The 22,947-nt window shown below is 38.4% G+C and overlaps 1 protein-coding gene across 2 annotated transcripts; it reads left to right on the plus strand.

Moving 5' to 3' along the window:
• The first annotated feature begins 10,276 nt into the window (after nt 1–10,276).
• LOC104118826 (THO complex subunit 4A-like) lies at nt 10,277–20,983 on the plus strand. 2 transcript variants are annotated; one of them, XM_009630188.4, is made up of 5 exons: nt 10,277–10,739; nt 10,834–10,992; nt 17,930–17,998; nt 18,099–18,280; nt 20,494–20,983. In XM_009630188.4, the coding sequence occupies exons 1-5, from the start codon at nt 10,560–10,562 to the stop codon at nt 20,651–20,653; spliced, it is 750 nt and encodes a 249-aa protein (XP_009628483.1). In that variant the 5' UTR covers nt 10,277–10,559; the 3' UTR covers nt 20,654–20,983. The 2 variants fall into 2 exon arrangements, with proteins under 2 accessions (XP_009628483.1, XP_009628484.1); XM_009630189.4 differs by having other exon boundaries at nt 10,415–10,739; nt 20,443–20,622.
• Nucleotides 20,984–22,947: the final 1,964 nt, after the last annotated feature.

Genomic DNA, 22,947 nt, shown 5'->3' on the forward strand with positions numbered 1-22,947 from the left:
ATGTGTTGCCCTTCGGACTAAAAGATGCAGGGGCTACTTACCAACGCCTAGTAAATAAAATGTTCGAAGAACAAATAGGTAAATCAATGGAAGTTTATATTGATGACATGCTAGTTAAGTCCCTACACGCAGAGGACCATTTGACCCATTTGCAGGAAACGTTTGAGATTTTGAGAAAATACAACATGAAGCTCAACCACGAAAAATGTGCTTTCGGGGTCGGCTCGGGCAAGTTCCTCGGCTTCATGGTGTCAAATCGGGGAATCGAGATTAACCTCGAAAAAATCAAGGCCATCGAAGACATCGCCATCGTGGACAGCGTGAAAGCTGTACAAAAGCTAGCGGGACGGATTGCGGCCTTAGGCCGATTCATTTCGAGATCATCAGATATAAGTCACAAATTTTTCTCTCTAGTCAAAAAGAAGAACGATTTCGCTTGGACACCGGAATGCCAACAAGCATTAGAAGAACTAAAACGATATCTATCGAGCCTCCCACTACTTCACACTCCAAAAATAGACGAAAAACTTTGCTTGTACTTGGCAGTATTGGAAGTCGCCGTAAGTAGTGTCCTAGTTCGAGAAGAGCAAGGTAAGCAATTTCCCGTTTATTATATAAGTCGGACCTTAGGAGAAGCGGAAACCAGGTATCCACACCTAGAAAAATTGGCGCTTGCACAAGTTAAGACCGTACTTTCAATGTCACCCCATATGCGTATTAACCACCTACCCACTTCATAATATTTTGCACAAGCCCGAACTATCAGGCCGATTGGCCAAATGGGCCGTCGAACTCAGTGGGTACGATATCGAATATCAACCCCGTACGGCCATCAAGTCTCAAATTTTAGCAGACTTCATGGCCGATTTCACGCCAACCCTCGTACCCGAAGTTGAAAAAGAACTCTTGTTGAAATAGGGTACATCATCGGGGGTATGGACCCTTTTTACGGATGGAGCTTCGAACGTAAAGGGGTCCAGACTAGGCATAGTTTTGAAATCACCCACGGGTAACACTATTAGGCAATCTATTAAAACTACCAGGTTGACTAACAACGAGGCTGAGTATGAAGCCATGATTGCAGGTCTCGAGCTAGCTAGAAACTTGGGAGCAGAAGTCATTGAAGCCAATTGTGACTCTTTGCTGGTGGTGAGTCAAGTAAACAAAACCTTCGAAGTCCAAGAAGGTAGAATGCAAAGGTATTTAGACAAACTGCTTGTCACTTTGCACCATTTCAAACAATGGACTATACGGCATGTTCCATGAGAACAGAATAATGAGGTCGATGCGTTTGCGAATTTGGGATCGTCGGTCGAGGTAGATGACTTGAGCTCGGGGACTGTCGTTCAACTTTCAAGATCAGTAATCAAAGACGGTCACGCCGAGATAAAATCTACAAGCTTAACCTAGGATTGGAGAAACAAGTATATTGAATACTTAAAGAGCAAAAAACTCCCATCGGACCCTAAAGATTCCAGGGCCTTACGGACTAAAGCTACTCGATTCACGTTGGCTTCGGACGGAACGCTATATCGAAAGACACTCGATGGACCGTTGGCAGTATGCTTGGGCCCGGGAGATACCGATTACATCCTACGGGAAGTGCATGAGGGCACTTATGGGAATCACTCTGGTGCCGATATATTAGTTCGAAAAATAATCAGAGCAGGGTATTATTGGATCAATATGGACAAAGATGCGAAGGAATTTGTTCGAAAATGTGACAAATGTCAAAGGTTTGCGCCAATAATTCATCTACCCGGAGAACAACTTCACTCAGTCCTATCCCCATAGCCGTGCATGAAATAGAGAATGGATATCGTCGGCCCTCTGCCATCGACCCCAGGTAAAGCCAAATTCATTTTGTTTATGACTGACTATTTTTCTAAATGGGTTGAAGCGCATGCGTTCGAGAAAATAAGAGAGAAAGAAGTAATAGACTTTATTTGGGATCATATCGTATGCCGATTCGGGATACCCGCCGAAATAGTATGTGATAATGGGAAACAATTCGTTGGCAGCAAAGTAACAAAATTCTTCGAAGATCACAAAATAAGAAGGATACTATCAACGCCATACCACCCCAGAGGGAACGGACAGGCCGAATCAACGAACAAAACTATCATTCAGAACCTAAAGAAGAGGTTGAACGACGCTAAAGGAAAATGGAGAGAAATCCTGCCCGAAGTCCTTTGGGCGTATCGGACGACGTCAAAATCCAGTACGGGGGCGACCCTATTCTCCTTAGTATATGGGTCCGAAGCATTGACACCAGTCAAAGTTGGTGAACCCAGTACCAGATTTCGATTCACAATGGAAGTATCAAATAACGAGTCTATGAAAACCAGCCTCGAATTATCGGACGAAAAACGAGAAGTTGCTCTCGTCCAATTGGCCGCCCAAAAGCAGCGAGTCGAAAGATATTATAATCGAAGAACCAAGATCCGCCATTTCAAGCCCGGGGACTTAGTATTAAGAAAAGTCACCATCAATAACAGAAATCCGAACGAAGGAAAACTAGGACCAAATTGGGAAGGACCATATAAGGTGCTCGAGAACGTCGGAAATGGATCGTACAGGCTCGGCATTATAAACGGCAAACAGCTATCAAGCAGCTGGAATGTATCACATCTAAAACGGTACTACTGCTAAGGTACGACCTTTCCATATTCATTTACATTTCAAAACTGACCCCTGCAGAAGTCCGAACAAGAGCTAAGATGGATCTTTCGCTTGAAAGCACGCGTTGCACTCTTTTTCCCTTAGACAGGTTTTATCCTAAATGGGTTTTTCGGCAAGGTTTTTAATGAGGCAGCCATTGATCGTGTTGCACTTACAATAATATTCGAGTCCTCTTTACAATCGACCTCGAATACTGGGGGCATTAGGCACTCAAATACATCGAGTTCAGATCAAATACATCGAGTTTAGATGCAAGAAAGTTATTTCACAACAACAGGGTTCCAATAGAAAAAATTGTAAGAGCCAAATGGTCGAAACGAACCATGCTCATGTAGATTGACCCGAACCCAGGCACAAAACACGAGCACATGTATGATGACTTGCAAGGAAAGTCCTTTTCTTTACCAACGTCCAAGAAAATTCCTCTATTTTGAGATTTACTATACAATAAGAATTAAGATAAACTCGATGACTAATAAGCCTACGAGCTACTTTTATTTCGAGTTCGAGCAAGCACTCACTCGACCATTACGCCTACGGGCTACATTACTTCTAGTTCGAAACATTCACTCGACTAATAAGCCTACATGCTACTTTTATTTTGAGTTCGAGCAAGCTCTCACTCGACTACTATGCCTACGGGCTACATTACTTTGAGTTCGAAACATTCACTCGACTAATAAGCCTACGGGCTACTTTGATTTCGAGTTCGAGCAAGCACTCACTCGACCATTATGCCTACGGGCTACATTACTTCGAGTTCGAAACATTTACTCGACTAATAAGCCTACGGGCTACTTTGATTTCGAGTTCGAGCAAGCACTCACTCGACCATTATGCCTACGGGCTATATTACTCCGAGTTCGAAACATTCACTCGACTAATAAGCCTACAGGCTACTTTTATTTCGAGTTTGAGCAAGCACTCACTTGACCATTACGCCTACGAGCTACATTACTTCAAACTAGAAACATTCGCTCAACCATTACGCCCACGGGCTATGTTATGTCGAGTTTGAATCATTCACTTGACGACTAATAAGCCTATAAGCCGCTTTCATTTTAAGTTTGAGCGAGCACTCACTCGACCATCACGCCTACGGGTTATATTTCTTCAAGTTCGAATCATTGACTCAACTAGCAAGCCTAAGGGCTACATCACTTCAAGTCTAAAAAAAATAATCGATCGATCATAGAGACTACGAAGTCAAAATTTGATTAAAGTCTTCACAAAAACAAGTCGACCAAGTTGTATATATACAAAATTGTATACATGATTGATTACAAACGTAAAAAAAAATTAGGAACTAAGCTTCCTGGTCATCCTCAGGGGCATTCACTTCTCTGTCGGGCTCTTCCCCGTCCTCGGATCCGCTCTTGCTACCGCCATCATCATCATCATCAGAAGCCAAGGCTTCAGCTTCAGCTTCGAGCTCTTTAGCCTTTTTTATCTCTTCGGTAAGGTCGAAACCTCGAGCGTGTATCTCCTCGAGGGTCTCCCTCCGAGACCTATATTTATCAAGTTCGGCAACCCAATGAGCTCGAGCGTCGGCAGTATCCGCCGCCTCATGTGCCTCCATCTGAGCAGCCTCGGCATCAACCCGATATACAACAATGGACTTATCCGCCATGACTTTCGACGATTCGACCTCCGCCTTGGCCTCAGCAAGATGTGTTTCAAGCTCCTCGATCCTCTTAGCTTGAGCCGACCCCTTTTGCTTGACGCTTCAAAGCTGAACATCGGCCGATAGTAATTTGGTCAAAATGGTTTCTTTTTCCGAAGCCAGGCGGTTGATAGTTTCCTTCCACCGATTACATTCAGCTTTGATTTGATCAACTTCTTCCCGAAGTAACCCGATCTTTTCAACCTTTTGCTGCAACTGAGACAACGAAGGGTTAACTTCCATAGTTGAGTCTGACCCATACTTTAACAGAACGAGGCTCACCTGCTTATCGAGTTCGGCCTTTTCTTCATGAACCTTAGCCAAATCCGATTGGTTGTCCTTTATAGCCTCGTCCTTTTGGCTGCAAAGAAGCCGTAGGGCGTCTCTCTCACCCGAGACCTTCTGAAGCTCGGCCTCACACTGACTAAGATCGACTCGAAACCTACTAATGGCCTGCACAGTAGGGAAAAAACACAAGTCAAGTATGGAAAAGAACAAAGAAACCAAGTGTAGAAAACTTATTACCCGAGTAATGAAACGTTGGGCCTCCTCTAGTAGAAGAGAAGCTTCACCAATATCGGAAGCATTATCTACTCCAGTGAAGCAATCCCGAAAAGGGTCCCCTACACTAGAGCCTCCGCCCATATCTGGGGTCTTCAATTCTCGAGCTTCCTTTAACGCCTCCTCAGAAAAGGTTGGAAGAGAAGGCGAATGACCCACTGTCATAGCCCCAAGCAAATCACTCAGGGTGCTCCGAACAAGACTCGGGATTTCAGGACTCACCCCGACTGATACAGCCGCCATCGGCTCAGGAGCTCTAGCAACCTCGATAGCTTTCGCAGATCGGATCACCAAAGCCAAGGCGTTATCTTCTTCTTCTTCTTCTTCTCTCAGTCGTTGGACTGAGTCAATCAGAAGGGAAATTGCCTTCCTCCTCACCCTCCGAGTTTTGGGCTTGGGGTCCTCTGACCGAGAGGCAGCTCTTCGCTTCTTATCTTTCCCCGGTTTTGGGACCGGGAACTTGGTTTCTTCTTCACTGTTCGAAGGCCTCAAAGCGGCATCCTTGGTTACATCTGCATGAAAGGAAATCGGTAACAAATAGATCATAAAGAATACTTCAAAGGAAACAAGAAGCAAAACCTTACCATGGTTGTTGGCCTCCCATCTACCTTTAGCCAAATCACGCCAAGCGCGTTCGGCATAAGAGAAAGTCAAGGCTAACTTCCGAACCCAATCCTCGAGGTCAGGTACCGCTTGTGGCATCCAAGGGGCAGCTGAATATCGTAGAAAGACATCAGAAAAAATCGGGAAAAGACACGAAAAACAAACAAGAAATACTTACGGTCGAAATTCCATTCCTCGGGGAACGACATCTTCTTTTACGGAATAAGGTCACGGGTCCTCACCCGAATATAACGGCCCATCCAACCCCGATCCTTGTCTTCGTTGATGCTCGACATCAAAGCCTTCGATGCCCGACGATGAAGTTTGATTAGTCCTCGAAAGATTTGAGGCCGATAAGATCGTATGAGGTAATTCAGAGAAAAATCCAGCCCCCCGGCTTTGATAGAGAAGAAGCGAAGTAAGATCACTATACGCCATAGAGAGGGATGAATTTGACCGAGGGTGACCTGATATCTTTTGCAAAAATCAATGATCACCGGGTTGACGGGTCCCAACGTGAAGGGATAAGTATAAACACTTAAAAAACCCTCCATATGAGTGATGATGCTCTCTTCGGGGATGGAATTTGCAACACAACCTCGGGACCCCAGTTGCAGTCTTTTCTGACGGCCTCGAGATGACCCTCCGTTATAGAGCACATGTACATAGACACTTTCTCTCATCGACCCGAAACAGATGAAGGATTCTCAACCTTAAAATCGATCTTCAGAGTGCACGGGCCGGGAACATAGTCGTGAATGGACGGCTCCACCGGCGCCTTGTCGCCGGACGACCATAAAGAAGAAGCTTTCTTCTTCTGAGGTAAAATTTCGAAGTTTTAGCCATTGATATGATAGGAAGAAAGGCAAAGGAAAGTGAAAAATTGACGGCACCTAAAACTCTAGTGTAGATGGCTCTAAAGCGATGAAACAGAGGGAAAAAATAAGAGAATTTGGAAGAGTGAAGGCGTAAAAGTGGTAAAAGTTGGATGGAAGGGTTATTTATAGGCTCGCATCATGTCGGTTTAATATTAGAAATGGCCGACTATCATCTGACAAGCATTAAATACCTTGAAAGACTAAATTGATGGGACAACTATCAAATACGTCATAATCGGTCCCTGATAAAATGTCAGCTTGTTGTCCGATCGAGCTGTCAGAGATCATGTCTATTCTCACCACATCCTTTATGAGAATCGAGGGGACTATCTGTATACGGTCAAAATAGATTTCGGCTTTCCTACGTTTGATCGAGATCGAATGGCTAGAAACCGGAGTAGGATTTTAGGAGTAAGCTCCGAAGACGGTACAAACGAGCCTCGAGTCCAAAGGCTGCTCGAGGGGTCGGCTCGATAATCTTATCGAGCCCAAGGCGTTGCTTCGAGGTCGGGAATGGACCACGCCCGCCCCGAAGGTCGAACTCAAGCCAAGACCTAAGAGCCGACCAGTAACGGGTTCGAGCCAGTATCGAGCTCACAGACAAGAGCCGTTGCAACCGCACCAAGAGAGAGAATCTTGGCGGGAATCGAGGAAGAGACAAATCATCATGGGTTCTCCACTATATGCTTTATTTTATTATTTTGTTATAAATAATGTAATGACCCTCTATTATAAAAAGGGGATCCTTGTAAGCTAAGGGGAAGGCAACATATTGAAACAACAGACTTTTTTCTTATAGACAAAGATATCTCCTTGTGTTTGTCTTACTTCGTCCTATTCATTCTTTCTGTTCATCATTCTCATTCCCATAGTCAAAATACTTGTATTGTTATCTTTGTATCAAAGGATATTACGTATCCTTAGAATCATACATAAATTTAACTTTATTTGATTTTTCGGGTAAACACAAAACTTTTTGAAATCTGTTATTATTATGGATAAAATTGTAAAGTACATACTTTATTTATTTTTTTAAAAAAAAAGTGCAAAGACAAAAGTGGACATTTAAAAATGAACGAAGTGAGTAATATAAAAAAACTTTACGAAATCAATACATAAAAGTAAAACTGGTATGTATATGTATCTAGGAGACAAACATAGACCTTATCTCCTCTTTTAGTGGAATTTAACAAAATCGTAAGAAATTTAAGTTATGCATCTTTCTAAAAAAATAAAAATAAATAATGCTATTCAACATCATAAATTAAGCTACTTTTTGAACATTTACATCTTAAGAATGGACTTTATATATATATAATGTAGCGCCTATAAATAGCTAGGGAGGACTTTTTGGAGTACCAAAATTTAATGTGACGTTTTGATTATCTTTTTCTATTGGTTCAATTTAATGCACATAATTTCCTTACATCTACAAACGTCCTTTTATTTCTTGCCCCAAGTTTGAATCAACGCTCTCAACTTTTGATTTACGATATATCAACGAAGAGGGCTTTTCAAAAGTTAAGGATTAGTTAATAATTTTGAGGGTCCTGCAAGACTAATTACACATGATTACATTAAAACTTGGAACGAGTCTCTTGCGTTATGTTTTTGGGCCATTTGCGCGTAACTTGAGTGTATGTTGAAGCATAATTCTTGTTAGACAAAAACCTCACATGTCAGCTCAAGGCGTTATGAGTATCTCGCTCTTGAATGAGTTCCGAGCGAGTTCTAACTTTTAGTTTTAAAGTATTTTCGAAAAGAATACATGAAGTAGTTGAAAGAATTTTTTGCCAGTAAAATAACATGGTTTTATCTTGTTTAGGGCTGTTTTCACACGAAGGAATCATTTTAAGTCAAAATTAAATAATTTCTGGAACAAGTCTTCATGAAGACGTGTAGAAGCTAGCTAGTACAATGTGAAATGTAAGGCAAAAGAAGTACAAGAACCCATTGAAAGTTGAAACACAATTTTGGCAACAATGACATAAAATTAATTATGGAAAGCTAGTGGTACTTGAGGAATTAATAACAATAAGGAGTCGTTTGGTACACAGACTAAATTATCCCGAGATTATAATCCTAGTACTAATTTATACCACATGAGAAATGAGATAAAATAATTCCACATTTGATGAGATAAGGTGGGATAAGATGGAATATTCTGGATTAAGTCTGGGATTAAATTTATACCTTGTTTGGTTGGCGATATAAATTTATACCGCTAACCAAACAAGGTATAAACTTAATCCTACATCTTATCCCACCTTATACCTTGTTTGTTATACATTAGTTGTCATAGGCAGCTTTTACACTTAGAATAATTATGATAACTTCAGCTACTTAGTTTGGCCAAGTTGCAAACTGACTTAGCATTGAAAACCGATTATGCATCATATGTAAAACTAAATGTGTTTACCGGACGGACTGGACATGGAAAAACAGCCGGTCCGATTATTGGATTGAGATTCCGGGCTGATAGTGGGCTGAGATTTTTCGGATTAAGTTGGGCATGTCCGGGTTCTGACTTATCGGGTCTGGACCGTGCCGGATTTTTTTTTTAGTGCATTATATTTCCTTATTCAATGTAATTGATACTTAAGTGGTTTGCAAACTTTTAAATAATAAAATAATTATTTTAAGGCATAAAAATTAAACTTATAAACTTTAAAGTTTAAAGTTTTAAATTTGAATTTGAAAATTTGAAAATTGATATTAAGTGGCTACATAAAATTATTTAATAAGACCGATATGTTAGGATCAAATTTCAAAGGCTTTCATTTTATATTTTCATTGCATAATAATACTTCAAATTAACTTGTCTAATAAACAAACACATTAAGCTTAAATAAGTCTAATAAATTTAAAATAACACAAATTGTCTCAAATTAACTTAAATACGAATTCCTGGAGGACACTCAAGACAACCCTTGATATGCCTCCTTAAACCAGCTGTGCCCTCCCACTTTTGACAAATATTAAAGACTTGACGACAGTTCTTGCACTCTACTTTGCGAACTTCTTTATTTTCTTCTACCACCTCAAAGTGTTCCCAAACATGTGAGCGCACTCTAGAAGCACATGGCATTATTTAACTTGTAAAAAAAATGGTAACCAAATTTCACTTGATAATTATAATTTTGTAGTGGCTACCGTAAATAATGGATAAAATTTAAAATTTTAATTAATTGAGAACTTGAGAGCAATAAGCAATTCAATAATCAAGAGAAAATTGAGAGAGAATTAGAGTAGAGGAAGTGAGTAAGTTGTGAGAAAAAATGAAGAAGATGGGGCTATTTATAGTTTTTAAAAAGCGAAAAATATAATTTATCAATTACTAGGGGTGGGGGCTATTTTAGTAAGGGGCATGACGAAATGGCTAAAAGTACAAAAAATGATCGTTGACGATCATTTTTTATTTTGACCGTTGGCAACGGTAAAAAAAAAAATTCCAACGGATACCGGGCTGGAACCCGATAAAAATCCGTGAAAGGGTTTACGGGCTAGCCGGGTTCCGGTACACCAGTAGCCAAAAATGGCCCGACCCAGTCCGGCACAACCCCTACCTTATCCAACCCGTCCCACCCCTTACCGGGCCGGATTAAATCGGTTCGAACTGAGTTGTCAGTGGGCTGCCCGACCCGTTTAACACGCTTAGGTAAAACTCAAAGCATTAGAACTACTTCTTGATTAAGTAATTTCATAGGTTGTGCGGCTAAATATTCTTGCCTAACACTTCATTCTTTAATTTTATTTTTCCTTTTACAAGTTTATCTCCATTATATGTTTACTCCGAATAAAATAAAATAACACATATTAAAGTGTGAAAATATAAATGGCTTTTTTTATGTTTACATTGATGTTTCAACCTTTCTTGAAGATACAGATAAGAAAAATAGAGAAGGAGAATGGCGTCGCCCGGACTCGAACCGGAGACCTTCGGTGTGTTAGACTGACGTGATAACCAACTATTGATTTTTTTATTTCTTAAAAGATTTACATATATTCTTAATTTCTTACCTTGTAATGGCACACAGCTATTGGCCGAGTGGAGATCTTTTCTCCCCAATCCTTAGCTCTAAAACCCTTTTCCCCAACTTCAAAACCCTTTAGCTCAGTACTCGCTCATCCAAATCTCAATTTTCATACAATTTGGTGTAGGGTTCATCAAAATGTCAAATCTCGATGTATCCCTCGACGATTTAATCAAAAGGAACAAAAGTTCCAGCAGTCGGAACCCTAGACCAAGAACATCTGGATCTGGATCCGGATCCGGATCCAGAGGCCCCGGTCCAAGGCGTCGCTTCCCTAACCGTACCGCCAACCGTCCCGCTCCATATTCCTCCGGACCGGTCCGAATTAATCTCCTTTATTGCCTCTTATGTTACTTCCATTTGTAATTTTCTTGTGAATTTAGGTTAAAATAGTTTAAAATGATTTCCACAGGTTCACGCACCGGAGAGTACGTGGGACCACGACATGTTTGCAGAGCATGCCCCGGCGTATCCAGCTGCCCGTGGGGCCGGTGGGATATCGGGGATTGAGACCGGTATCAAGCTCCTCATTTCAAACTTGGATTATGGGGTTTCAAATGAAGATATCAAGGTTATATTTCTTGCTTTACTATTTCTAGGGCCTCTTAGTTTAAGTAAGAGTACTTCATTAGTTGTGCAATTGCTGTATAGTAGCATCAGGAAGTTTAAACTTTGAATAGCCCAGTGATAGTTGGCTAAACTCTTGCATTGACATTATATCCATATAATAAATAAATGGGCTATAACCCCACCCTGCAAATTACTAATCCTTTAAGGTTTCTGCACACCCCTTAAGAAAGACATTTAATAGCCTTACTAAGAACATTTGTGTAAACTACCCTTTATCCCTCGCTAAGTGCCTCAGTTAATTAGTGGTCCACCCCACTAACTGGAGCAGTTAAGTAAAATTTGGAAGAAAGTAAAAGTTACTTCTTGTTTCTAAATGTCCAATATTTGGAATTGGAGGGAGTACATCATTACTTCGGAATTAGTGTAATGATGTTAAATATGGTGATTCAGTGACAAGAATAGTTTGCCCTTTGAGGAGAACATAGTGTAGCAACAACCAAATGCGATGCACTTGCACCAAGTTATCTAGTTAGCTTTCATTCATAGCAATATCAGTGACCTTAAGTAAAAAGCTATATAATTCACAAAAGGAGAAGCAAAGAAAAAGAAAAATACTATAATAAGTTTGATCATGTAAAAAAGGATATATTCTTCTAATATATCGTCATCATCATTATTGGACATGCCGCGGATTACAACTTGTTTGGGATTGAGTTGTAGTAATAGTAGTAGTAGTAGTAGTAGTAGTAGTAGTAGTAGTAGTAGTTGTTGTTGTTGTTGTTGTTGTTATAGTATAGAAGAAGGATTTATGATAACGAATAATTTTCTAATAGGTTATAACATTATAGGTGTATGCATCTAGTTATTGTTAAATTGATGGAAGATATTAAGAATGATTAAACGAGTACCCTTTTGTCTTCTATTCCTGTCCAGTGATAGTTTAATCTTTGGTTGAGTTCCGTTGGTGACCCTGTAAACATGTAAATTGTAATGGAATTAAAGTCCATATTAAATTTGGACAAGTTCCTAGATTCAAGAAATATCAGGTCCAAATTTAATTTAATTATCTAAGTCCATCATGGATTTAATTTTAAGTCTAATTTTATTTGAGCCAAGTCATTTAGTTGGACTGCAAAAGATGAGCCCATTTTACTAGCCCAAAGTTCAAGTGGCTAGTCTTAAAGCCCAGGTTCATGCCACGTGTCAAGTGATGTGGAAATCCACGTGTCAAATGATGTGGCAATTTAAGACAAATAAATGAGCAAATGAAATCATGACACGTGTCAAGTGATGTGGCAATCCACGTGTCAAATGATGTGGCAATTCAAGCCAAATAAATGAGCAAATGAAATGATGCCATGTGTCAAGAAAGGGTGGCATACAAAGTCAAATAACAACCAATAGAGTTGTGCCAAATGTTTAGAAGGTATTGGTCAGTTAAAACAGACCAATCAAATCGCAGAGCCACACCACTCCCCACAACTATAAATAGAGGTCTTCATAAAGCTAGAAGACACCATAATTTAGAACAAGAAGCAAGCAGAGAGCTTGTGGATCAAAGGCTGCAGATTTCTCTACAAGCTACAAGTTCAAGCACTCAAGCTACAAGTTGAAGTTCAAGATCAAGAACGAAGGCAAATCAAATACTAAGGCGTTCAAGATCAAGTTACTTGTTCGTGGGATAGAATTACTTGTTCGCAAAGGCTATCAAAGCACACGTGAAGAGTAAATCAAATCTAAATTCGAGTTCAAGACAGAGATTCAAGATCAAGCTTTACAAGCCCTTGAATCAAAATCAAAGTCAAGTTCATCAAAATAGTTTACATTCTTGAAGAATCAGAGGAATACTCTAGAGATTATAACACTCATCATTTTCGTGGTTTGCAGGTCTTTTTCTTTGAACAAGGAGAATTACTTTATTATTTTCTATGGCAGGCCTCTTGATTCTTCTTTTGTCTCATGACGTTTCTCGTTTGAATTACAATACGTAGAAGAATTCTTCAATTTGTTGCCTTCAAACTTGCTTTAAGCTTTTGTCCCGTTTTTCTTTCTTTACGTCACTTTTTCTGTACTATTCACTTCTTTCTTTGCAAGAAATATCACTGGTGAAAGCATTCTTGGCCTTTGTTTCCTCTTTGCACAAACTTGCTTTAAGGTTCTTTTTTTTTCTTCTTTCTTTATGTCACTTTCAATAGCAAGCACAATGTCACCTTTTTGTACTATTCACTTTCTTTGCAAAAAATATTCACACGTGAAAGCATTCTTGTGCTTTGTTTCCCTTATCACAAACTTGCTTTAATGTTTTTCTTTTTTTCTTCTTTCTTTATGTCACTTTCATGAGCAAGTACAATGTCACTTTTTTGTACTCTTCACCTATTAGAAAATATTCATTTGTAAAAGTTTTCTTGAATTTTGTTATTTTTGCCCCAAACTTTATTTTTAATTATTATTTTTTCCTTATGTCATTTAAAAAAAGTACAATGTCTCTTCCTTCTTAGCATGACTTTTCCACTTGTAATGTCATGTGATTGAAAAGTTCTTGTCCTTTGTTGGCTTTATTTATTGTAAATTTTTATTTTTTCAAATGAAAGAACAGTTGAACTTTTGTACTGATAGTGTGACCGCAGAAAAAAATGCTTCCAAACTTTTTTTTAACTATTATTTTCTCGGACTTACGTGCCATATATAAATGGCTGATTTTGGTTGTCAATTTAACTTGACTTTTGATTTTTCGCAGATAACCAAAAACGAGATAAATATAGTTTAGCAATCTTGCTATTCTTCATTTTGGATTTGATCAGGTAACTCACCTCTTTCCACTATCTTGGATTACATGCCCGTAAAGTTCAAGAGAGTAGCAAATCTGAAGTGATTAAAGTTTATCTGCCTGGAATTTTACTCTGTGTTCGCAAAATATTACTTTATACAAGATGGTATTACTTTGAACAAGGCAAAGATTTTATACCGTCTCAAGTAGAAGATTTTTTTTTCTTTTTTTTGAGGCGAAGATGATTACACCGTCTAAGCCAGAATTTTACTTTATCTGAGGCGAAAACCATTACACCGTCTAAGCCAAAGATTTTTTTTTTGAATATTTGACTTTACTTTATCTGAGGCGAATACCATTATACCTTCCGAGCCAAAGATTTTGCTTTGTCTAAGGTAAAGATCATTACACCGTTTGAGCCAAAAATTTACTTTGTCTAAGGTGAAGAACATTCACCGTCTGAGCCAAAGATCTTATTTTATTTAAAGATTTGACTTTACTTTATCTGAAACGAAGACCATTACACCTTCTGAGTCAAAGATTTTATTTTGTCTGAAGCGAAAACCAATACAACATATTCAAAATCAAATTGGTGATTATTTTGATTTCCCGAGAGGTTTTCTTTGCTAAATGGAGTCTTTCAAGTTGATTCGTGCTTCTACCTATAAAAGAGAAGGTACAAACATATTTATATAAAGGAGATGGTAAAATTACCCCTGGGGATTGAAAATTGAAGAGATACCCTTGGTGGTCAGTTTTTTTTGTAAAGAGAAGTCTCTGAGTTAGACGGTGTAATGGCCTTCGCCTCTGACAGAGTAAAGTCTTCAGCTTAGGCGGTATTATGGTCTTCACATAGGACAAAATAAGGTATTCAGCTTAAACGGTATAATAGTCTTTGCATTGGACAAGTAAAGTCTTTGCCTTCGACGGTGTAATCGTCTTCGCCTCGATAAAGTAAAGTCTTCAACTAAATGTTGTAATAGTCTTTGCATTGGACAAGTAAAGTCTTTGGCTTGATCGGCGTAATGGTCTTTGCCTCGACAAAGTAAAGTCTTCAGCTTGGGCGGTGTAATGGTCTTCGCACCACACAAAAGCTTAGATTGTGTAATAGTCTTCACTTCAGACAAAATAAAATCTTTGGTTCGTACGGTGTAATGGTCTTTGCCTCAGATAAAGTAAAATCTTTGGCTTAGACGGTGTAATGGTCTTTGCCTCGATAAAGTAAAGTCAAATCTTCAAACAAAATAAAGTCTTCCGCTTAGACTATTTAATAATCTTTGCTTCAGACAAAATAAAGTCTTTAGCTTAGACGGTGTAATGGTTCTTTACCGCAGACAAAGTAAAAGTTTTGGGTTAGACTGTGTAATGACCTGCGCCTCAGATTAAAATCTTTGTCTCAGATGGTGTAATGGTCTTTGTTTCAAAAAAAGTATAAGTCAAATCTTCAAATAAATAAGTTCTTCAGCTTAAACGATGCAATGATCTTTGCTTCAGACATAATAAAGTCTTTAGATTAGATAGTGTGATAGTCTTCGCTTCAAACAAAGTAAAATCTTTGACTTATACGGTGTAATGGTCTTCGTCTCAGATAAAGAAAGTCAAATCTTCAAATAAAATAAAATCTTCGGCTTAGACAGTGTAATGATCTTCGTTTCAGACAAAATAAAGTCTTTAGCTTAGACGGTGTAGTGGTCTTCGCTTCATACAAAATAAAATATTTGACTCAGACTGTGTAACGGTCTACGCCTAAAAAAGTCTTTTGCTTGAGACGGTGTAAAATCTTCGCCTTGTTCAAAGTAATGTCATCGTCTTGTATAAAGTAAATTCTTGCCAACATGAGTGAAAGTTTTTGCGGATAAATTTTAATCGCTTCAGATTTGCTATTCTCTTGAACTTTACGAGCATAAAACAAAGAAGAATGTCCAAGATGGTGAAAAGAAATGAGTTACCTGTTCAAGTCCAAAATGAAGAATACCAACACTACTCAATTATACTTTTCTCATTTCGGGTTATTTGCGGAGAATCAAAAGTCAAGTAAAATTGACAACCAAAACCAATCATCTATATATGGCATGGGAATTCGTGAAAGTAATAGTAAAAAGAAAAAAAAGGGGCAAAGTTTGGAAGCAAACACAAAATATGATATATGTGCATCACAATAAAGCAATGGTCTCGTTTATTTTGACAAAAGAAAGAAGTTGCTATCTTTGAAAGAAGGGACCAATTTTCTTTTAAGAGAAAAGTTCATAAGCTAATACATAGTGGTATGCAAAAAAACAAGCATGGTTGTAAGAGAATATGTGTTGCCACATTTGTTTTTTCCAAAAAAAAAAAATCGCAAAGACATGATGATCTCCAAAGAAAAAGAATCTGCAATAACCAAAAGGGAGAAAAAGAAAAGGATTTTTTTTTTTTTGCGGTCATACTACTAGTACAAAACTTTAATTGTTCTTTCATTTAAAAAAATAGAAGTTTACAATAAATAAAGCCAACAAATGACAAAGACTTTTCAAGCACATGACATTACAAAGTGGAAAAGTCATGCTAAGAAGGAATAACCATATTGTACTTTTATTTAAGTGACATAAGGAAAAAAAAATTGAAAATAAATTTTGTGGCGAAAACAACAAAATTCAAAGAAAGTTTTACATATGAATGTCTCCTAAGAAGTGAAGAGTACAAAAAAGTGACATTGTACTTGCTCTTGAAAGTGACATAAAGAAAGAAGAAAAAAAGAACCTTGAAGCAAGCTTGTGATAAAGAAACAAAGCCCAAGAATGCTTTCATGTGTAAATATTTCTTGCAAAGAAAGAAGTGAATAGTACAAAAAGGTGTTATATTTATCGGACCATTAATTCTTTAAAAAAGAAAGAGAATTATATGGACCCAAATTAGTTATTCTCTAAAAGAGCCTAGTCAAAAGCACCACGCTCTGTTGGATGGGGATCAAAATTTATTAAATATAAAATCAACGGTCCTCCCTAGGCCCACAAGATCCAAGAGAACAATTGTCTTATGTGTCAATTGCTTCAAATACATATATTGTCTTCGTTTGTACTTCAAGTCTAGTGTTCTGACAAGTCTTGAAGTAGGGTGCATTTGTAAATTTTTAAGGAATTAAAGTCCATATTAAATTTGGACAAGTTCCTAGATTCGAGAAATACCAGGTCCAAATTAAATTTAATTATCTAAGTCCATCATGGATTTAAATTAAAGTCTAATTTTATTTGGGCCAATCCATTTAGTTGGACTGCAAAAGATGAGCCCATTTTACTAGCCCAAAGTCCAAATGGCTAGTCTTAAAGCACAGGCTCATGCCACGTGTCAAGTGATGTGGCAATCCAAGCCAAATAAATGAGCGAATGAAATCATGACACGTGTCAAGTGATGTGGCAATACAAGCCAAATAAATGAGCCAATAAAATCGTGCCATGTGTCAAAAAAAGGTGGCATACCAAGTCAAATCAACAACCAATAGAGTTGTGCCAAGTGTCTAGAAGGTATTTGTCAGTTCAAACAGACCAATCTAATCGCAGAGCCACACCACTCCCGAGAACTATAAAGAGATGTCTTCATAAAGTTAGAAGACACCAGAATTAAGAAAAAGAAGCAATCAGAGAGCTCGTGGATCAAAGGCTGCAGATTTCTCTACAAGCTACAAGTTCAAGCACTCAAGCTACAAGTTCAAGTTCAAGAATGAAGGCAAATCAAATACCAAGGCATTCAAGATCAAGTTACTTGTTCGTGGGAGAGAATTACTTGTTCGCAAAGGCCATCAAAGCACACCTGAAGAGTAAATCAAATCTAAATTCGAGTTCGAGACAGAGATTTAAGACCAAGCTTTACAAGCCCTTGAATTAAAATCAAAGTCAAGTTCATCAAGATAGTTTACAATCTTGAAGAATAGAGGAATACTATAGAGATTGTAACATTCATCATTTATTGAAATCAAATACTACATTTGCTACGCAATTTTCTAGTCTTGATTTTTTTTTTCTCGACGCGAAGATTTGTTGTTACAGACCTTATTCTTGATCTTTATAGTTTGGAGTAATTGATCTTTACTTCATGAAATTGTCAAATGAAATTCCCGGGCCATAACTCCCCTTCCTAGAGGAAAGACCTAAAAGAATGAAAGCTTTGAAATCTAATGCCTTGTGTGTTCTTACAGGAGCTTTTCTCAGAAGCTGGTGATATAAAGCGTTACTCAATTCATTATGACAAAAGTGGAAGATCAAAGGTATCTGCATATCTACTTTTTTGGGGGTAATTTGGCATAAATTAAGGTGCTTCCTGGAGTCTCCAAAACCCCCATAGTAACAAAAGATTCTTTCTTCTAGGGAACTGCGGAAGTAATCTTTGCACGTCGAAGGGATGCAGAGGCAGCTATCAAGAAATACAACAATGTTCAGCTAGATGGAAAGCCCATGAAAATTGAGTTTGCAGGACCAAACATTGGTGCTCCTGCTCTTCCTCCAATTAGAAATCGTCTGTACAGAAATCCAAATCCTGCTCCAAGAAGGTATTTTTTTCTGTCGTACATGGATCCTTATACACTTTTCATCCAAAATTTATATGAGATTTCTCAGATTACATTCACACACCTTGGACTCAAGTTGTTGAGCTTAACCCAGCTTGGAGCCAGTACAGCCAACATTTTGCTATAGCAAATATTTTAATTTACTACTCCCTCTGTCCCATTTTATGTGACACACGTTTCTTCTTAGTCTGTCCCAGAAAAAATAATACCTATCTATATTTGGAAACATTTTAACTTTAAACTTTCCATGTACCCATAAGCGACATGATTTTAAACCCACTAAAATGTCTATGGCATGTTTTAACCACAACTTTCAAAAGTCATTCTTTCTTAAACTCCGTGCCCAGTCAAACACGTTCACATAAAATGGGATGGAGGGGAGTACTTAGGATGCAAAGCGGAAGAGAATCCGGAAAAACAAAAACGAATTGCTGTAGTTAAATGAGGGATGCAAATCTATTGGTATCGATGATTATAACTCCTTGTACTGTTGCCTGTAGAATAAGAAGAAAAGGATCATTTGCATGAATTGACTCCTTAGGTTGCTGTGTAATGCCGGATGCTATTTCCCGTTTGCAATGAGATTTTCATTTTTAACCGAGGAAGGAAAAGATTACTTGAAGTTTGCACAATTTCTTGGCAGTGGTCCCAGAAAACCCTAGCGATATAATATTGCAGACAATAATGTTAGAATAGTCACTCTTTTCAGGATCCCTCAATGTTCTAATCTTGAATATCTGATTTTGTTTGCGCTACATGTTGATTGGCATGTGGATCATGGTGACATCTCATAAGTTATATAAAAAAAATCGAATCCTTCTTAAGTTACACAAGGAAATTCTGAAATATGCTTTTATCCTCCGTACCTCTTTTTTGTTTTTATATATGTGATGTATTATCTGATAAATATTTATGCACAATAAATGCATGCATGGTTGTTGTATTTATTAGACATTATTTTCAACTGTCTATAGCGTATTCTTTTGATGTAATTACAGTTTCTTCTTTTCCTCCCTAATCTTAGAAGCTTCTTGAAACTTCTTACAATTTTGAAAGTCTAAGATGATTTAATACCTTTTCAGACAAAAGTTGTTTCCTGAGATACAGGGACTGTATGGTCAAACAACAAGAAACCATTTTGACAGTAATATTTAGCAAATTTCCATGCTTACTATAGTTGGTAAAAGAGCAGTCAAGCCTTATGCATCGTATGCTTTAAGAACATAGACCATGGGCCTAACTTGACCCCGAAAATAGTTCGTGAGGTGAGAAAATAGATCAGTGTGAGACACATAACACTTTCCCTCTGTCAACGTGCCCAGGACTGGACATTTGGACCAGCCCTTTGGAACTTGAACAACATAACATAGGGATCCAACATTGGATGGAGCAAGAATTCAGATTGGTTTGGCTCTGATACTATGTTAAGAAAATAGATCTTGGCTTAACTCAACCCCAAGAGTTGGCTCATGAGGTAAGAACTGCCCGAGATCGTATAAGGACGTAAGGAGACAATGATTCTTTCTCTTTTATCAATATGGGATAGTATGCAAAGATATTATCCAATGTAGACCAAAATACCTGGGCTTAGACTTAGTAAAATTCTTGGAAGTGCTTAGGTTAGAGATATTGTATATAGGATAGTAGTAGTCTAATTGTATTGGTATATCAGTATTCTGCTTCTGATAATTGTATCACTGTGGATGATTCATTGTGTTAAGAAAGTCCCATCTATTTCTACAATCTTCCTTGCCTTCACCTTGTGGAGTTGGTTGTTGCAGGTTTTGACTGGAACTTTTCATTGCTTCTGCTTCTCTAATGAAACGTTTCGTACTAAAAATGTAATTTGTGTTTTCCAAAGAAAGAGGGAAGGGTAAAGTGTTGTTGCACTCTTACTGTTTTTATGTAATTTGCTGTATTTGGTTTGGTCAAAAGTGAAATGCAAAAAAATCATTGTTTAGCATTATGCAAAGAAAGTTCGATATGGCAGAACTTGTCACGTAGTCATTATCTTAGAATGTTGGTATTTTCATGGCATGTGGCACTGATGGATATGCCCATCTTTGAAGCTTCTTTTAGCTTGATAATAATATTATTTTTGATCTTCTTTATTCAGTTTTACTTGTTTTCTTATGTGGATGCAGTGTGCTTATCTTAACCAACATTTGTAACTTCATCTTGAAATAATTTGACAGTCAACAAAGAGGGGGTGGATTTAGACGTCCTCCTCGAGGTGGTAGAGGGAGCATGAGAAAGGAGGGTGGAAGGGGCAGAGGTCGTGGTGAGAACATTTCTGCAGAAGATCTTGATGCCGACTTGGAAAAGTATCATTCAGAAGCAATGGAGACGAACTGACATTCTGACATGCTTGACGAGATACTTGCCTTGTAACATGTGCAACCATCCACAGGATCCAAGGTTATTCTTTTCATGAATTGGTACGAACAATTCTTGAAGAAGTGTGATGATACAAGATTCTGGGGAAAAGAACTCGCTGGAAGACTTAAAAAACTTCTATGCTAAGAGTGTGTTTGGTAGTATTGCCACATTTTCTTACAGCTTTAAGCATTTGATGGTGTACAACTCTTGACTTGTATTTTCCTGCCATTGCTTTGCCTTCTTTTTGTTTTTATGTAAACAAGAAATTGTTGAGAAATTAAGAGGTTGCTGGAATTGTTGTGAAAATATGCATCCGCACTTGTGGTAAGGGCATGTTTGGCATGAAGGAAAATACTATTTGGAAACTGTTTTCTATTAAGTCATTTTCCGAAAAAATGACCCAAATACACCCTAAATCCATGAGAACATCTCGAACCTTAGCAATCAAAGCAGAAGAGTTACAAGTTGTGCAATTTCCTTCTCCTTATACGATGCTTTTGTTGACACAGTAAGACTCATCCTTCCACATTCTATCTTATCAATTGAAATCTTTCAACTGCGGGGAATCAGCTTTCCAGTAAGTTACTCCAATATTTTGGTGGAGCATTCTCATAATTAGAAAGGTGAACGGTAACAATCTTCAAGACTCGCGTAGATAGATTCTCCTGGAATTTCTACATAGAAATCAGTAATATGCCACATCTGTCTATAAAACACGCATTACCATTCGAGGTTTATTCACAAAGACCTATCATAGATTATAAGGATATATGTTTCTCTTTGTATTGGTTCAATTCTATTTGGATATTTGTTTAGTCCAGTGAATTATGAAATTCTTAAATGTGACCTAGTGGCTGTGCTGGTGGAAGGTAACAGTTATCAAGTAGAATAGTTGCAGCCAAGTTGATTCGAACAATACCGTTGTATATGGTTAAAATCGAGCCTGTTTTTCATGTGACTTATCGAGAATAGAACATGACAGTGCAAAGTTTAACCTCGTGTAATATCGAGCCATGATGCGAAGTTAGGTTGCCGAGTTCGTGACCCAAAGACCGATCAAGATCGAGATCGGCCAAAATCGAGGAAAGCTTATCGAGCCAAAAAACAGAAAGCCGGAATATCCGCAATTAGGCGAGAATCTCGGCGGAAATCCAGGCGCATATCAAGGATAGACCAATTAATTAATCTATCATGGGATTCCTTGCTGTATTTAGAAATTATATTAAGAATAGAACTTCCCTGCTATATAAATGGGGCATGATCATTTGTAGAGGATTATTCATTCATAGAATAAAAAAGCAAGATACTGTCTTTCTTCTGGTTTTCAATATTTAGTCATTTTGTTCTCGTATAAGTTTACCCTCCATTCAATTTGAGGGTGATCAAACTTGAGGGCCTAGGCCGATTGATTCATTCGGTTTGCATTTATTTTGTTTATAGCTAATTTCGATACCAATATTTATATTTTCTCTATTTGTACCAAGCTATATTTTACGTATCCTTAAAACCACGCACAAATTCAATTGTTATCCATTTTTCGGGTAAACAGTTTGGCACCCACCGTGGGGCTAAGGATAATAGTGGTTATTTGGTACAAATCTCTATAAAACACACAATTTTACACTTTCTCTTTGAAGTGTCTTTGATTTCAGGCTAAAGATGACGAACTCTCAATTACTCCTCGTGCATATCGACAACGGATCTGGCCATCAAGGTGAGAATAACAACGTGACCCCCGGTGATGGAAGGTCACCCGCTGACCCCGTTGGGACTCGGGTCGTGGATCCAATCTACGTTAATTCACATGTGGTCATCGACGCGAACCAGCATGCCAGTCCCGAAAACAGCGTCCATGGTGGGATCCGATCCGCAACTCGAAATGCCCAAAATATCGAAGAAGACATGATCAGCCTACGAATGATCTTCGAAATGCTGCAAGCTCAACAGGTGGCGATAGCTCAGTTGCAGAGCCAAACCGAGGCACCGAGCAGGGCTGAGCCCGATCCACCTCAAGATGTCACTCACAGAACGGGGCCAGCCGTGGTAAGATCAAATGAACAAGAATCGGGGACTAACCCTGAAGTCATAAAAATGCTCAAGGAATTGACAAAACGGATAAAGTCAGGGGAAAAGAAGATCGAAGCAAACGATAAAAAGGTCGAAACCTATAATTCCAGGGTAGATCAAATCCCTGGGGCGCCCCCGATACTGAAGGGAATGGATTCAAAGAAGTTCGTGCAAAAGCCTATTCCTCCGAGCGCGGCCACAAA

This window comes from Nicotiana tomentosiformis, chromosome 2, assembly GCF_000390325.3.
Source record: "Nicotiana tomentosiformis chromosome 2, ASM39032v3, whole genome shotgun sequence".
Classification (NCBI taxonomy): domain Eukaryota; kingdom Viridiplantae; phylum Streptophyta; class Magnoliopsida; order Solanales; family Solanaceae; genus Nicotiana; species Nicotiana tomentosiformis.

What these genes read in the sequence shown, in the direction of transcription:
- LOC104118826 (XM_009630188.4), top strand. Translation starts at nt 10,560, where the DNA reads ATGTCAAATCTCGATGTATCCCTCGACGATTTAATCAAAAGGAACAAA. An exon ending in CTCCATATTCCTCCGGACCG is followed by an intron (nt 10,740 to 10,833) that starts GTCCGAATTAAT and finishes TGATTTCCACAG; the next exon opens with GTTCACGCACCGGAGAGTAC. An exon ending in TTTCAAATGAAGATATCAAG is followed by an intron (nt 10,993 to 17,929) that starts GTTATATTTCTT and finishes GTGTTCTTACAG; the next exon opens with GAGCTTTTCTCAGAAGCTGG.